Here is a 15,433-nt window from a genome sequence, read left to right on the forward strand (position 1 = left end):
GAAAATAAACAAGAAAAAAACAAGATTCAAGTTAATGTGTGATTTGCTAGAAACTAATTTAATTTTTGTTATTGAGTTTCATTTAATTCTGTTTTATATTCTGTTTCAGAAATCCTCTTCAACTTTCAACGGTATGGATTACATCATCGAATAAATATTTTAATTTTTATATTAGGTAGGATAGGATTTAAGATAGGATCAGATTAGAAGAAATATTTAGAAATATTTTTTTTATATATGGGATTTATAAACAATGGGATGTTCTGTTCTTCCTATTATTAAAAAAAGGCAGTCTCGCCTTCCCTACTCTGATTCGTTTTCCAAACCAATATTTCCTAATTTTTCAAGGCAAATTACCTTAACCTTGCCTTAATTCCTCAATTTCCTCATTATAGACAAATACTTGATAGCTACGTGACTTCGTTCACTAGCCATCATTGATATTTTCCTCTTGCCACATGTGGTTCATATTTTATATCGTATCATAAATTTTTCGAAAATTGTTTGTCAGTCGATCAGTGTGAATGTTGGTGTGAAGAGAATTTGTAGATGTTCAATAGGCAGAGTTAAAAACAAAATGTTTAAATTCTTATATATTCTTAAGTAAGAAATACGAAAAAGAACTTTTAAAATAAGTAAAATGTTAATGTTATATTTTTTATTTAAATTTGTTTCAGGATTTCTTACAGGAGCAGAAGATTGTACGATATTGATTAAAGAAAATGTATTTAGAATTAAGTGCATGCACAATCAAGGGTATTAAATAAAGTAGTGTAGTATTGTAGAAAAGTAGATACTGTAGATAAATAGATGGGTAAAATGGTGTAGCGCTTTTTGGGATGCTTATTTTGCTTGTTTTTTTTCTTTTTTTTTTTTGTGCACGCTTTTTACTATCAATCATTCTTCATTTTCCTACCGATGGAAATGTAAAATATTGATAGAAAATCTTTTAATTTTAATTTTATCTTCACGTTTAGTCTTCCGCGCCGGGTTCTTTAGAATTCCTTTTGCTGTTTGTTTTGCACAACGATCGAAGGATCTGAACGTTTTGCAAATTTATATCAATAAAATAATTTGTGAAAATTATAAAGTGTAAGACTTTTTTTTTCTTTGTGACTTTGAGTGATAATAATTGTGTACGTAATTAGAGTATACTACGCTAGACGGCGTAGCTCTAATCTTTTTTCGGTTCAGAACATATTTTACAAAGTCCTATAAGATGTCGCGTCAATCTATTTCTCGTCCGTATTCGTTCATTTATACGTTAATTTTACGTATGTCACTAATGAAACACGTGGAAAAGAATAAGAAATAAGCAATGAATAGAAATGGTGAATAGAGATAAGATAAGAATTGAACATGAGCACCATCTCTTGCAAGCTAGAAACATCTTTTTAAAGAAATATTTTTCTAGAAGCACTAAGAGATGGCAATAATACTTCATTCTTACTCTACCTTGTCCTCTTTGGAGAAAAGTCTTATCCTGTGATTCAATCATTTTTAATTTATAATTGTTGATTTTTTTGTTATATTCTCTTTTTATGTTTTTATGTTTATTTATTGCAATATACAATTTTTATTGTTCAAGTTCAGTTAGATTTAATTAAGTGTTACTTTTTTTTATATATGTCTCTTCTAATTCAATTGATATTTACATTAAATCTTTTTTTTATGTTTTAACATTCTTTGAATTTCTTTAAATTTTAGATTAAATAATTCTTCCATATTTTTCTTATTCTTTTTGTATATTAGAATGTTCAATTCTTCTCTTATATCTTGCAGCTTTGTTAGATTTCATTAATTGTTATATCAAATTTCTTTTTTATGCTTTCTTTTTTTTTTTCTTTATTCAATTAACATTATTGTTGTTAAATTCTTTTTTGATGTTTTAGTTTTTTTAGATTTTTGTAATTTTGAGATTAAATTCTTCAGCTATGCTTCAATCTTTTTTAACTTTATAATAATTAATCCTTATGTTGCATTTTCTTCTTATGTGTTTATATATATTTATGTGTTGGCATATTTATTTATTTATTCATTACTTTTATATTACAATATTAAATTCTTTCACATATTGCAATTATATAACAATTAGTTAAATCTTACAATGCTGCAACATATAAAGAAAGAATTTAACATTGTAATACATAAATAATGAATAAAACTCACAAAGAGAGTATAATATAAAAGTTAATTACCATAAAATAAAAAAAATTGAAACATTGGAGAGGAATTTAACCTCAAAGTTAAAAAAAGTCTAAAAGAAATGAAATATAAAACAACAACAACAAAAATTTGTTTTTTTTATATTTCAGATTTTTTTTTAGATTTAGATTTTTGTTGACTTTGAAATTAAATTCTTTAGTTATATTTCAGTCTTTTTTTTATTGTATTATAATTAACTTTTATGTTACATTCTCTTCTTATATGTTTATATATATTTATTTATTCATTATTTATATATAAATATATAAAGAATTCATCATTGTAATGCATAAATAATAAAACATAAAAAGGGAATATAATATAAGAATTAATTGTTATAAAGTAATAAATAAGATAAATAAGATTGAAAAAAATAGGAGAAGAATTTAATCTGAAAATTAAAAAATTTAAAAGAATTGAAACATAAAAAAAGATATAACAGAAATATTATCATATCAAATATTAACATAAATATTTAATATATATATTTATATTAAATATATATATTGAATCAAGGAAAACATTTGGAAAAAAAAAATTATCAAATTTACAATGTTTAATGTTTTTCTTTATGTATGTTTTTTCTAATTTAATTAACACTTTTGTTAAATTTTTTGATGCTTTAGATTTTTAGATTTTTAGATTTAGATTTAAATTTAAATTTTTTTTTAACTTTAAGGTTAAAACATTCTTCAGTTATGTTTTAACCCCTTTTTTAGTTTATTATAGTTAACTTTTTTATGTTATATTTTCTTCTTATATTTTGTTATATATATATGTTTGTTATATATATATATGTTATTATATATATATTTTGTTCTTATATATATGTTTTTATATTTTGTCATTATTTATATATATCATATTAATAAGTTCTTTTATATGATGCAACATTAACAATTAACTAAATCTTATAATGCTGCAACATATAAAAAATATACTTTATATTGTAATATGTAAATAATGAATAAAACATAATAAGAGATTATAATATAAAAGTTAACTATCATGAAGTAATAAAAGAAAATTAAAATATTGGAGAAGAATTTAACCTCAAAGTTAAAAAAGTCTAAAAGAATTGAAATAAAGAACAAAGATTTAACAGAAATATTATCTAAATCAAGAAAAACGTTTAAACATAATTAAATTTTCTTTTTTATGTATGTTTGTTCTAACTCAAGAACATTTATGTTAAATTCATTCTTTGTTGTTTTAGATTTTTGGATTTTTTTTTTTGATTTTGATATAAAATTATTCTCTTATTTCTTTCTTTCTTTTTTATTTTTTATTTTATAGTAATTAACTTTTTGTGTTATATTCTCTTTTAATTTTTTCATTATTCATTATTTATGTACTCTATTATTAATTTATATATATATATATATTTATTCTTCCAATTAAATTAATTTATGTTTCAAATTTTATTTACATTTTCTACGTTTTTTTAGATTTATTCACCTTTAATGTTATTTTTCCTTTATATTTTAATTCTGTTCAGATTTTGTTTATCCCATTTTAAAATATCTTACTTGTATTTCAATCTTTCCTAATCTCTTTGAATTTTAGATATATTTTCTCGTTTTTTTTCAGAATTAATTATGTTAAATATTCTTTTCTGCTTTTTCTTTTGTTGATTTTTACATCGACATTGCTCTCTCTTATTTAATATAATTTAATTCCTTAAATTTATTTATTTTAAAGTTAAATTCAATTGTTGTGTTTTGATTATTTTAAATTCGGTTATTAAATTTGTCAAATTCAGTTTTATATTATGTTCTCTTTCTATTTTTTCACTTTTTATGAATTTATTTTTTGTTAAATTTCTTTTCTGTTTTTATTTTTGTTTTTACTTTTATTTAAATTTAATTAATTTTTTTATTGAATTCCTTCTTTCCATTATAATTATTTATTATCTTGTTAAATTAATAATTCTACTAATAATTTTTTTTTTCCAATAGGTATATCTTTACAGGATTTCAATTCCACAAGCAACAAAAATTAATTTATGTATTATATTATATTTCAATTTTTCGCGCGATTTTTGAATGAAAAAAATAAGCATTAAGAGCCAGCCAATCAGAACATCCCTTAATTCGAAACGCGGGACGAATAGGTGCGCATCGCAGTGCGCATCGGAGTGCGCAACGCAGTGCGCATCACATTGCGCATGTCGTCAGTCTACAGTTGAAAATTGTGCGGAGTGGATGTGTCGTCGCGAATTCGGATTACGCAGTAAGTTATTTTACTTTTATTATTACCAAATTTATCAATTATTGTTAATTTAGTTTTTCAAATAATCCATTCGGTATAGTGAAAACGAAATTAATTAGTTCTTTGCGTATCTTTGTGTCTTTTCCTTCAATTGTTCATTTTGCGTCTATTGCGTCATTAGTGTCCCGTATCGGAATATTTCGAGACAGAATTTGAAATCATATATTGCTTTTTTTTATGATATAATTTTAATCGTATTACGTACGTTTATTTTACAATTTCTTGATCTTTATTTTTTATCATTTTAGTCATATTAAAGTAAAAGAACTTTTTTACGGTTTATTACGTATTCATTTCGTGAAATCGAAAGTATCGTATATTTTCCCGAATGTATATATAATATATCGTGTACAGGGTCTTCTCGCGTGTATGTTATTGTTTACTTTTTTTGGTCTATCGTTTATAATTTGCTCGAGGCTAGAAACATTTCTTATGATATTTCACTTCTGAGAAATTGGATTTGTGTTCAAACATGTTTCGACTTGTCGAGCGTATCCCCTCTCCATTTTGTTATTCGATGCGCGAAATCGAAGCGCAAAGTGACATTGTTCGTTGATTCTTCGTGACGATTAGACGTTTGAAATTTTCTCGAGATATATGTTCTATTTATTGCACAGTATTTTAATATTATTATTTTTTTTATACTACTTTTGTTATTATTTGTGCGTTAATTAATACACGTTTATTCAGTATTTTATTCAACATTGTTAGAATTGATAGTTTTTTGACAATTAAATAATTTTGAGTTCCTCGTTCGTATCTCATATAATTCGAGTGTCGAATTACAAGATGGCTTATATCGTGAGTTTTTATTTGATTTGGTTTATTTTGATACTTTAATATAATCTAATTTCATACATATTATTCATTTACTTAGAAGTTTTGATTTTCTTCTGCGCAGATTTAATTGATAGCGTATGGTAATATTCTCGAAGGCGGGAAAAAATCCAATATGGACGCCATGGACGTCTTGGTGACTTTCTTTCGTGGTAAAAATTTTATATTTCGTATGTATAAATTTTTATTCTGTTTTCTTGAATTATTTAATTTAGATTGTTGTTAAGCAATTCATAATAAAATTACGTTCTAGTTAAAGAAAAATGAAAAAATTTATGAGAAATTTTAATGATTTATCATTGGAAATTAAATTTTAAAATCTGATAATGAATATTTTATTAAATTTCAGATATTAATAAATAATTGGTAACATTTTTATACGTAATTCATGATCAGTTAAAATGGAAAGGCAATATTTCTAGAACAAATGCTCGATAAGAAGAAGAAAAATATCAAAAAGATATTTCTTTTTCTTCTATTCCCTCTACTAATTTAATGTTAATTTCAGAAAATATTTGTGACCGCGCGCAATGCGGTTAATAGAATCAGTGTTTGCTTCGTCATAGTATTTTGAATATTTTTTAGAGCACAACAGCTCTTATTAAATTTAATTAGAATAATCAAACGCGAAGATAGAATCAGTGTTTGTTCGCCGATTATAATATATACGGACGCGTTATTAAAGTTTCTTATTTTTTATTTTTTTTTTTATTCTCAATTTTCGTTTTCGGCACAGGGTAGAGTCAGTGCTTCTCTCAAGAGAATAAGGCGATCATCCACCACGCGAAGAGGTAAGAAGAATCATTAGATTTTCATTTTTTAAATTTTAATCTTTTACATTAGAATTTCATACTTTTATTATTATTAAAATTTATTAGAAATTTAATTTTTTTTTATTAATATTTGAAGTTAAATATAGTTTTATTTTGTATTACTATTATTACGATTTTAAATAACGAATGTTATATTTTTAAGAAAAAAATTACAATACAATATTTCATATTTTATTTCACAGATGCTGATGATCTTTATGAAGATTTTTGGATTTTAATCTTAAAAAATATTTGTGACCACGTGCAATGTGGTTAGTAGAATCAGTGTTTGCTTCGTTATAGTATTTTGAATATTTTTTTAGAGCACAACAGCTCTTAAATTAAATTTTAATTAGAATGATCAAACGCGAAGATAGAATCAGTGTTTGTTCGCCGATTATAATTTATACGGACGCGTTGTTAACTTCTTATTTTTATTTTTTTTTATTTTAAATATTCGTTTTCGGCACAGGGTAGAGTCAGTGCTTCTCTCAAGAGAATAAGGCGATCATCCATCACGCGAAGAGGTAATTACGCTTTTATATCTAAATTTTTATTCTTCTAAATAGAAATTAACTGGAATTTTAATATCATTATTACATGTTGTATATTTAATAGTTTCCTATTTTAATTTTTGAATTTTTTCAAGTAATCAGAACCGTGTTTTTAATTATGATATTTTGTCACAGATTTCTTCTACCTGATGACTTCCTGATGTACCTGATGGGCTATGGTAACAGTGAAAGCGTTCGTCGCATCATATGGTGAGTCGCATGGTTTTTGGTTCCTCCGGTCACTCAACCATGTCGTAGGATGAAAGATCCGAATCGACACGAGTGACTGGTTGTATACGTAGAATTTTGCACGAGCACAATGACCGCGGATATTTATTTATAATAATTATCCGCGAGTAGTAACGATTATTTCTTTTGTGTTTTATTTATTAGTTCAGGCTAGGGTCTTCTTACGCTTCGCGTTTTTGATTAATATAAAATGTTTAGTAATTTTAATAATGCCAAAACATATAATAATTATTATTATATAATTATCAGTGTAATACAATAATTAGTTTGAATTTTTTTAATTCAAAATCCTTCAGAGTAACATTTTAAGTTATTTGATCAATTTGATTATTGTGATTGTCACATAATTTCATATCTTCAATATGATTTACAATAACTGGTAGATAGTAAATTTTTCAATTTTTATTCGTACAAATATGAAGTAAATTTTGTGTAAGAAGACATTTCGCGACAGGTAGATTTTAGAATCAGAGCAATAAGTTTTGAATATTGTTCTTGTGATTTTGAAAATATGCTCTGATGAAGGAATCGCCTGAGGATATTTCTATTAATATTTATATTAAATTGCAATGAATTCTAATTCCTTTTTAATTAATTCAATATTAAAAATTTAATATTCAATAATTTGTTCAATAATTAATGAAATAAAATATGAAATAGAGTCACAAATAATTTGAAATATAATAAAAATTTGAAATATATAATATAGTTTATATAATTATACAATTTGAAATATATAATGCAAAGTCAAAGAATATTAGCCCGTTAGATACAAAATGGATATATTAATATCTTTTTAGCTCAGGATTTTCAGGTTTAACCCTTTCCATGTTCATTGCCAGGAACTCACTCACGTGCCCAGGTGTTACTTGAGTGAGAGAGAGGCAATGGGTATGATGATCTTAGCTCATAAGTTAATACAAATTTTTTAGCGACTGACGATGCGTTAGTGTATCGTGCACGACGTAATTTCCACATTGTGTGTGTATGGTTAGGCTGTGGAATTGCGTCGTTCCAATTATTATTTCTTTCACTGTTCAATCACAATTTGCAATCACATTCGCAATTAAATATTGCGAATAAGTAATAAATAGTAAGATTAATTTTTAATCTCAAATTACAATAATTGTACAATTTTGGTTTATAATAATGGTTACAATAATGGTAACATTTAATCTGGTGATTAGTATTTTAAAAAATGTTACGTATTCATAAATATTCACAATTAAAATATAGATACACGCGTTTTTATCGCATTTCACGCAATGGTCACTAGCTATCGTCAGTCGATTTCAGGAAAATGGTACGTAAAGTTAGAGTGTGCGAGTAGTGTGCCAAGCTCGGGTGTCGGAGGCGTCCCGGGACGTTTTCCCTAGTGTAGGCTTTTGCGCCCGAGTGTTATGTGTGAGAATCGTGGAATGAATGTGTTGGTATGCCTGTTTTGCCAAATTTTTTTAAATATAGGGCTAGGTAGGATAGGTAGTATACTTCTGGTGTGTCTGTTAATTATAAGTAGGTAGGGCCGGGCAGGTTGTCACAGTCTCCGATCGGGTAGGCGCGTTTTCGCGTGACAATCTGTTTCAGGAAATAAAATTTGAGAAATCGAGAGCGAAGCTGAAACGAATGGATGACAATGCCATTCGTCTCTGGTTTTGCTCGTCGAGTTTTCGAATTTCGCGGTCGCGGTCGTGATTTGCTTTCGAAACGAACGTTGCGCTCGAGATTCTGTGCATGTACGGAGAACGATCATTGCGATTGTTGGTCGTCCATGTGCACTTAGCTTACGCGATTTAGTCCTTTTTTTTTCCTTTTCTTTGGTTTGCGATTAGTGAATCTCGAGCCTAGATTTAAGTTTCAGCGGGTATTGCACCCGAAGAAAGAAGACCGAAGAGGCCCGACAAACTGTCACGAAGAGGGCTGCAACGAATGATTTCTCATTTTTTGAATTTTATCTGGATCCAAAGAATGGGAAGTCATTGTTACTACTTTGTCATTGTGCTCGTTTTAGTAATACGTAGTATATGTTGTTGTATCGTATCTGGCCAATTTGCATGCTGGCCCATCGTTCATCCAATCATCTTGGGCAAATCGCGGTTTTGCATTAGTGTTGCGAATGATAAATAACGGGTTGAATTAGAGTTGCGACAAAATGATAATCGCGTTTACTATTAGCGTTGCGTTGAAAAGAATATCGCGATTGCTTTTAATTATTTTCATTATGAATTAGTCTATTTTTTTATTATTATTATTTTTTTAATATAAATTTGATTTTATTCTTTAATATAATTACGATTTATGATATCGTGATATATGAAAAGTAGTTTTTTAAATTTAAAGAATAATAGTAAATTTTATATTAAATTCATTTGAAGAATTAGTGTTGCGTTGATGAAATATCGCGTTTTTTATAGTAGTGTTGCGTCTATTTACCCAAATTGCCCATATTTCTTCCACTTGGACTGTGGAAGTACGTTCCAGTTCCTGAATCACCTACTACAGCCAAAAAGACTGTACAAAGGGTGATTGTACGACAGCAGTCTCTGATTATGGCTGCAATCTTCCGCTATTAGTGTTGCGTTTATAATAAATTATGAGTGCATAAATTAATTAATTTATTAGAGTTTCGTATATGTTTTCGCGAATCTTTTATCTTTTTTTTTTATTTTTTTTTCTTTTTTATTGATGAAGAAATGCATTAAAAATATAATAAAGCACTCTTCGCGTTTTCTTTTGAGATTTTTAGCATATTAGTGTTGCGAAATATAAAAAAATTCCACTCACGGTTTGTTCGGATTTACATCGAGTGGATAATTATTTTGGTAACCCTTCTGGTTACCTTTTCGTCGTTTTTCTCTTTTCAGCATCCCCCTTGTTAAGAGCATTTGTTTACTGTTGTAAAAATGTATTTTATTCTTTGCATCGATGAATATCTTTCATTTAAAATCATGGATTGCTTAACAACATTTTGATAATTCGATTTTTTTTTGATTTAATTTTTCTTTTTATTCCTAGATGTAAATTAAAATTTTTTAATTACTAATCCAATAATTGAGTTTGTTACAGGTATGAATTGAAGAAAATAAACAAGAAAAAATAGATTCAAGTTAATGTGTGATTTGCTAGAAACTAATTTAATTTTTGTTATTGAGTTTCATTTAATTCTGTTTTATATTCTGTTTCAGAAATCCTCTTCAACTTTCAACGGTATGGATTACATCATCGAATAAATATTTTAATTTTTATATTAGGTAGGATAGGATTTAAGATAGGATCAGATTAGAAGAAATATTTAGAAATATTTTTTTTATATATGGGATTTATAAACAATGGGATGTTCTGTTCTTCCTATTATTAAAAAAAGGCAGTCTCGCCTTCCCTACTCTGATTCGTTTTCCAAACCAATATTTCCTAATTTTTCAAGGCAAATTACCTTAACCTTGCCTTAATTCCTCAATTTCCTCATTATAGACAAATACTTGATAGCTACGTGACTTCGTTCACTAGCCATCATTGATATTTTCCTCTTGCCACATGTGGTTCATATTTTATATCGTATCATAAATTTTTCGAAAATTATGATATTAGGCTTTCTAAAAATCTAAAATTTTATCTTAATATTTTTTACACAGACTAGTACTATCTCTTAAATTTCTATTAAGTAGAGAAGTGTATTCCATGTTCCTCTTATTTTTCCAAATATTACACATTTTTAGATATATATTTAGGTAGGCTTTAGATTCTTCAGGCAGGTTATATCAAATATATAATTATAAGGTAATTTCAAATTTTATAGAAACTTCTCTCTTAGTTCCCCAAATATTAAACATTTTTAAATATATATTTAGGTAGGCTTTTAGATTCTTAAATCAGGCAGGTTAAGTTCAAGTTATAAGCTGGATAGTTTTAAGTTTAATTAAATTTAAGAATTGGTAGGATTATTCTTAAGTAAAAATTTTGGAATTAAATAGTTGTTTTAACTAAGTAGTGGTTTTTTTTTATTATTTCTGGTTGAAATAAAATATTAAATGCATGCACAATTAATAGTAATAATAGTAATTGTGGTGGTGATGGTATTTAAATTGTTAAATATGTATAACTATATGTGAGACATATTTCACTTTCTTTTCTTGTTTGTTTTATATTTTGTACTTGAATCAATATTTTACATCTTTACGTGGCAGTAAAAATATAAAATATTGATACATGTACAAATTAGTTTGTAATATGTTTTATATAGACTTTATACAATTTGATCAAAATATAATTTGTCTTTATTTTCAGGTTTAGCTTGTCGATTTTCCTTAAGAATTCTTTTGCTGTCCGTTTTGCACAATGATCAAGAATTGTTATTAATGTTAAATAAATTTTTAAAATATGTTAAAGGAGGATGGATGGAATCGTGGATAGGATGGGTTTCTTTTCGCCCTCCCTCCACTCGATGGGACCTGGGCAATCATCATTTGTATATCTAATTTATAATCGTATTACTGATAGATTCTGTAATTCAATTATAAATTACATAACAAATAACATGAGCTAATTGGCTGCAATGTTATTGTTATCCAAATGTTATTATTCGTACGAATAAATAAATAAATATCTAAATAAATATATTTTCATAGAAATATTTATTATCCTGTTGATATTCTAGTTATTAAATTACAAATATTCTATATTTGTATATTTGTATTCAACTATTTATTTTAAATTTATTTTATCATAAAAGGTAAATTTTATTAGTAGAACTCTTTTATATCATACGTAGTATGTACAGGTTTTCCTTCAAGTCGATAAACTTGCTTCTTTATCGACGTGAATTTAATTCGTACTCGTATTCACAGAGGACTCTGTAATACGAGAATAAGCATTTCTTCTCGTCTCGTGTAATAAGTTTAAATTCTTTTATTTTGATAATATATATAATAATTTGATTTACGTGAATAATTCGTATTCGTTATTCTGTGACGTTCTTTTTTTTCCAATTACAATTTCATTACAGAATTTTTACGAATACAATTATTCTTTACGAATAATCTTTCCTTAAATAATCTTTTTTCCTTTCATTCCGAAAAAAAGAAAGTTCATCGATGAGCTCTTTCGAATGGGATCGAAAGTGAAAAAAGAATATTTAAGAGAGGAATTCTTCATCCACCTTTCGATCGAATTTTATACATGAAAGAATATACATCGTGTCGGTCATTTTCCAGTGTAATAATTCGTCTTGACAAAGGGCATTTTCGTGACTTTAGCTTTGTAAGTTTTTCCTCGGACCTCGACCAAAACCCCTTTGCCGTATTCGGCCAATTCTGGTGGCACGTATCCCATAGCGATGTAACTTCCGAGAGTTGGACTAGGTCCACCGGAAGTGATGTTGCCAACTCGTTCTCCTTCCGGCGTTAATATACACGCTCCCGCTCTAACTGGTGGCCCATTCACAACCGTTATTCCTACCCGCTTCTTCTTAATCCCCGACTCGATCTGTAGAAGTATCTTCGCCGCACCTGGAAAATTTGCTTCCGCTTTTCTTCGTTTAGCTGTAGCGAGGAACGAAGAACGAAAGAACGAGATTATCTCGAGAAGAGCTCGATCGAACGTTAATTATCGAATTACAAATATTCTTCCATCTCACTGACCTATTAGCCAACCAAGCCCAGCTTCGATCGGTGTTATTTTCTCGTTGATATCTTGCCCGTAGAGGCAAAGACCGGCTTCCAACCTGTACAGTTGGATACACAGACAAATATTAATTGAAGCGATAGAAAAAACCGACTATTAATAATAAAATTAATAATCATTAACTTACCTTAGACTATCTCTAGCTCCCAATCCGGCTAGTTTCGTGTCAGGTGTGTTTAAAATCATTTTCACCAAGGTACGCGCTATTTGAACCGGTATCGAGATCTCGAACCCGTCCTCCCCCGTGTACCCGCAACGCGTTATCCTTATCCGAGCTCCCAACATCTCGGTTTCCACGCTGTTCATGAATCTTAGATTCCTCAAATCGACGTCAACGATCGATTGAAGAACCGAAGCAGCTGTGGGCCCCTGTAACGCCACGAGGCTCTGCTTCAACGGATCTAGAAATTCCAAGCTCACCGATTTTCCTTGCGTGAGAAATATCTCCTGAGAATCAGAGAAGAACAAAAGAATCGAGATAAGATTTCCTTTTTTTTTCCTTCTCCAATCAAGAATAAATCTCGCTTTATCATCTACCTGTTGTTGAAGGAGCAATCGAGAATCTTCCTTTCTTCTTCCGGCGTTGGATACCAGAAAATATTTATCCTCGCCGTCTTTCGTAACGATCAAATCGTCCAGAATACCTCCATTCTCGTCTGTGAACACGGTGAGAACGGCGCAGCCGTTGCCCAAATTTTTCAAGTCGCCGGTGGTCAGAGATTCCAGAAATTGGGTGGCGTCTTTCCCAGAGACTCTGGTTTGCAACATGTGACCGACATCGAACAACGAGGCGAACGTTCTCGTGTGCAAATGAGATGTGGCTATCGCCTCTTGATACTGGACCGGTAACAACCAGCCGGAAAAGTTGGTTATTTTACCTGGATGACATCGGATGGATTAGCCGCGCGATCGATGGTAATGGCGATTAAAATGGTGATTAAAATGATGGTGGGAGGAATATATTTTGAAGAATGGCTCACCTCGATTTTCCACGTGAAGGTCGTAGAGGCACGTTTTCCTTGGCGTCGTTGTTGGCGTTGTCGTCGTTGACAAGGCACGACGGCTGCGGCCTTCAGTATCGTTTGACCGCGTTCCGGAATCGATCAAACATCTTAAACGCGGCTCGTGCGCCGCACGCCTCGAGCTCGCGTTAAGAATCGCGGTTGAGGCGGATAACTCGCGTTTCTGGACCGATCTGTCCACACATTTTTCCAAACATTTCTCCGAACAGGCCGATCTTGCACGGACGGCGAAGCGAAGCATCGTCTTTTCCCCGTACCGATTCGTCGTTGACTGGCTGAGGCCGACAGCGGTATACAGCACCGGCCGAGTGCTCTCCAACGATGACCTCGGTGACACGAGGCATATTTCAGACTCGGATTTAGCATAAAAAAAATCGGCCTTTTACATAACGTAAATGCCATATTTTTTTTTCACTTTCGATTAGCTTTCACGCATCGGTGTGCGCGGCTTGTTATTATTATTGCTAATTATAGATAAAGTAAGAAACACAATGTGTCGGTTGTTCGTTTCGAAGCCACGAAATTGATATTCCCCGATTTCGAGGAGGAGGTGTTCGAACGATTTTTGTCGGCGATCGATCTTTCCCTTGTCCTTTAAATTTTGAATTTTCATATGTTCGTTATCGACGCGCGTCGCGCGTGCACTATTTGCACAAGAAAGAAAAACTCGAACGCGTTGTTTGATTACGATTTTACGATATTTTTTTCGTAATTGAAATTGTTTACTGTTCTTACTCTACGCGACTCGATACGCGAATATATATATATATATATATATATATATATTTGAATTGATGTTGTGTAGATAGATACATGTGAATGATGAAACACGGTACGCGATGACGATAAAAAGGAACCTTCGAGATAAATTATTTTCTTGCACGATACGGAGTCGAGAATATTATTACAGATATGGTTATTTTCGCGCGTAAGAGAGGTCAGCATGCCGTTAAAGTCGGAAGAGATAAGACAAGTAGGGGAAAAAAAAAAAAAAAAAAGAAAAAAGAACGTAGAGAAAAGAAGGAAAAATATCGTGTCGTGTAAGCATACGAGTTTATAGTATCTTGGCACATAGCGTGTAGCGTGTTAAGGAAGGAGAGAGAATACGTGATACGTGTAGTCACGAGACTCGTGCACATTCGGATGCTTATTAAATTTTTATTGTACCACGTAATAATAATAATAATCATCATCATCGTAATAATCATTAATAATAATAATAATTTTAATAATAATAATAATAATAATAATTTTAATAATGACAATAGTAATAATCGCAATAATCATCATCGCAATAATAAATCGTGATAATAATGTCAATAATAAATGTTAATAATTAATAATAATAAAATTAATAATAATAATAATAATAATAATAAATCATTCGTCACAATAATAATAATAATAATAATAATAATAGCAATAGTTTCGTAATAATAATGACAATTCATCGTCGTCGGTAATAATCCAATGACAAATGTCAATAGTCATATAGTAGCGTGTCGAACGGAGAAACGACCTTAAAAAACGAAGACAGTATCAATTGTTCGTTCGTACATTTTGTTTTTTTTTTCCTTTTTATCCTTTTTTTTTTTTAGCTTCCGTCGTCTTATTCTTCTCGCTCGCGCTTTTTTCTTTTTTTCTTTTTCTCTTCTTACCTCTCGCTCTCGCTCTTCCACACGCGCATTCTCTCTCGACGTTTTTTTTTTTTTAAATGTTTTCTTTCTCTCACACACACGCACACTTTCTCCCTCTGTCTCGTGTTTACACAATTGATGCAAAATGTCCCTACACAGTCCGACGAATG

General features: G+C 29.5%; 1 protein-coding gene and 2 long non-coding RNA genes across 4 annotated transcripts; 2 read left to right on the forward strand and 1 right to left on the reverse strand.

Moving 5' to 3' along the window:
- The first annotated feature begins 5,804 nt into the window (after positions 1-5,804).
- LOC133667304 (uncharacterized) lies at positions 5,805-7,220 on the forward strand. The gene is made up of 3 exons (XR_009832673.1): positions 5,805-6,104; positions 6,329-6,652; positions 6,815-7,220. It is a non-coding gene; the product is annotated as an uncharacterized LOC133667304 (long non-coding RNA).
- Positions 7,221-7,319: 99 nt separating this feature from the next.
- LOC133667283 (uncharacterized) lies at positions 7,320-11,938 on the forward strand. Its single transcript, XR_009832625.1, has 2 exons — positions 7,320-10,132; positions 11,210-11,938. It is a non-coding gene; the product is annotated as an uncharacterized LOC133667283 (long non-coding RNA).
- On the reverse strand, positions 11,538-14,636 carry LOC107994525 (aminomethyltransferase, mitochondrial). Of its 2 annotated transcripts, XM_017051491.3 has the most exons (5): positions 13,585-14,636; positions 13,142-13,482; positions 12,732-13,051; positions 12,562-12,644; positions 11,538-12,462 (listed from the first exon to the last, which is right to left on the reverse strand). In XM_017051491.3, exons 1-5 carry the CDS (start codon positions 13,865-13,867, stop codon positions 12,125-12,127), a joined length of 1,365 nt encoding a protein of 454 aa, XP_016906980.2. In that variant the 5' UTR covers positions 13,868-14,636; the 3' UTR covers positions 11,538-12,124. The 2 variants fall into 2 exon arrangements, with proteins under 2 accessions (XP_016906980.2, XP_061940879.1); XM_062084895.1 differs by having other exon boundaries at positions 12,732-13,482; positions 13,585-14,297.
- Positions 14,637-15,433: the final 797 nt, after the last annotated feature.

The sequence above is a fragment of the Apis cerana genome, linkage group LG14 (genome assembly GCF_029169275.1).
Source record: "Apis cerana isolate GH-2021 linkage group LG14, AcerK_1.0, whole genome shotgun sequence".
Classification (NCBI taxonomy): Eukaryota; Metazoa; Arthropoda; class Insecta; order Hymenoptera; family Apidae; genus Apis; species Apis cerana.

Coding starts and splice junctions, on each gene's coding strand:
- LOC107994525 (XM_062084895.1), bottom strand. CDS start 13,867: ATGCTTCGCTTCGCCGTCCGTGCAAGATCGGCCTGTTCGGAGAAATGT. Junction 13,483..13,584: donor CCTTCACGTGGAAAATCGAG/GTGAGCCATTCT, acceptor GATGTCATCCAG/GTAAAATAACCAACTTTTCC. Junction 12,463..12,561: donor TGGGCTTGGTTGGCTAATAG/GTCAGTGAGATG, acceptor TCCTCGCTACAG/CTAAACGAAGAAAAGCGGAA.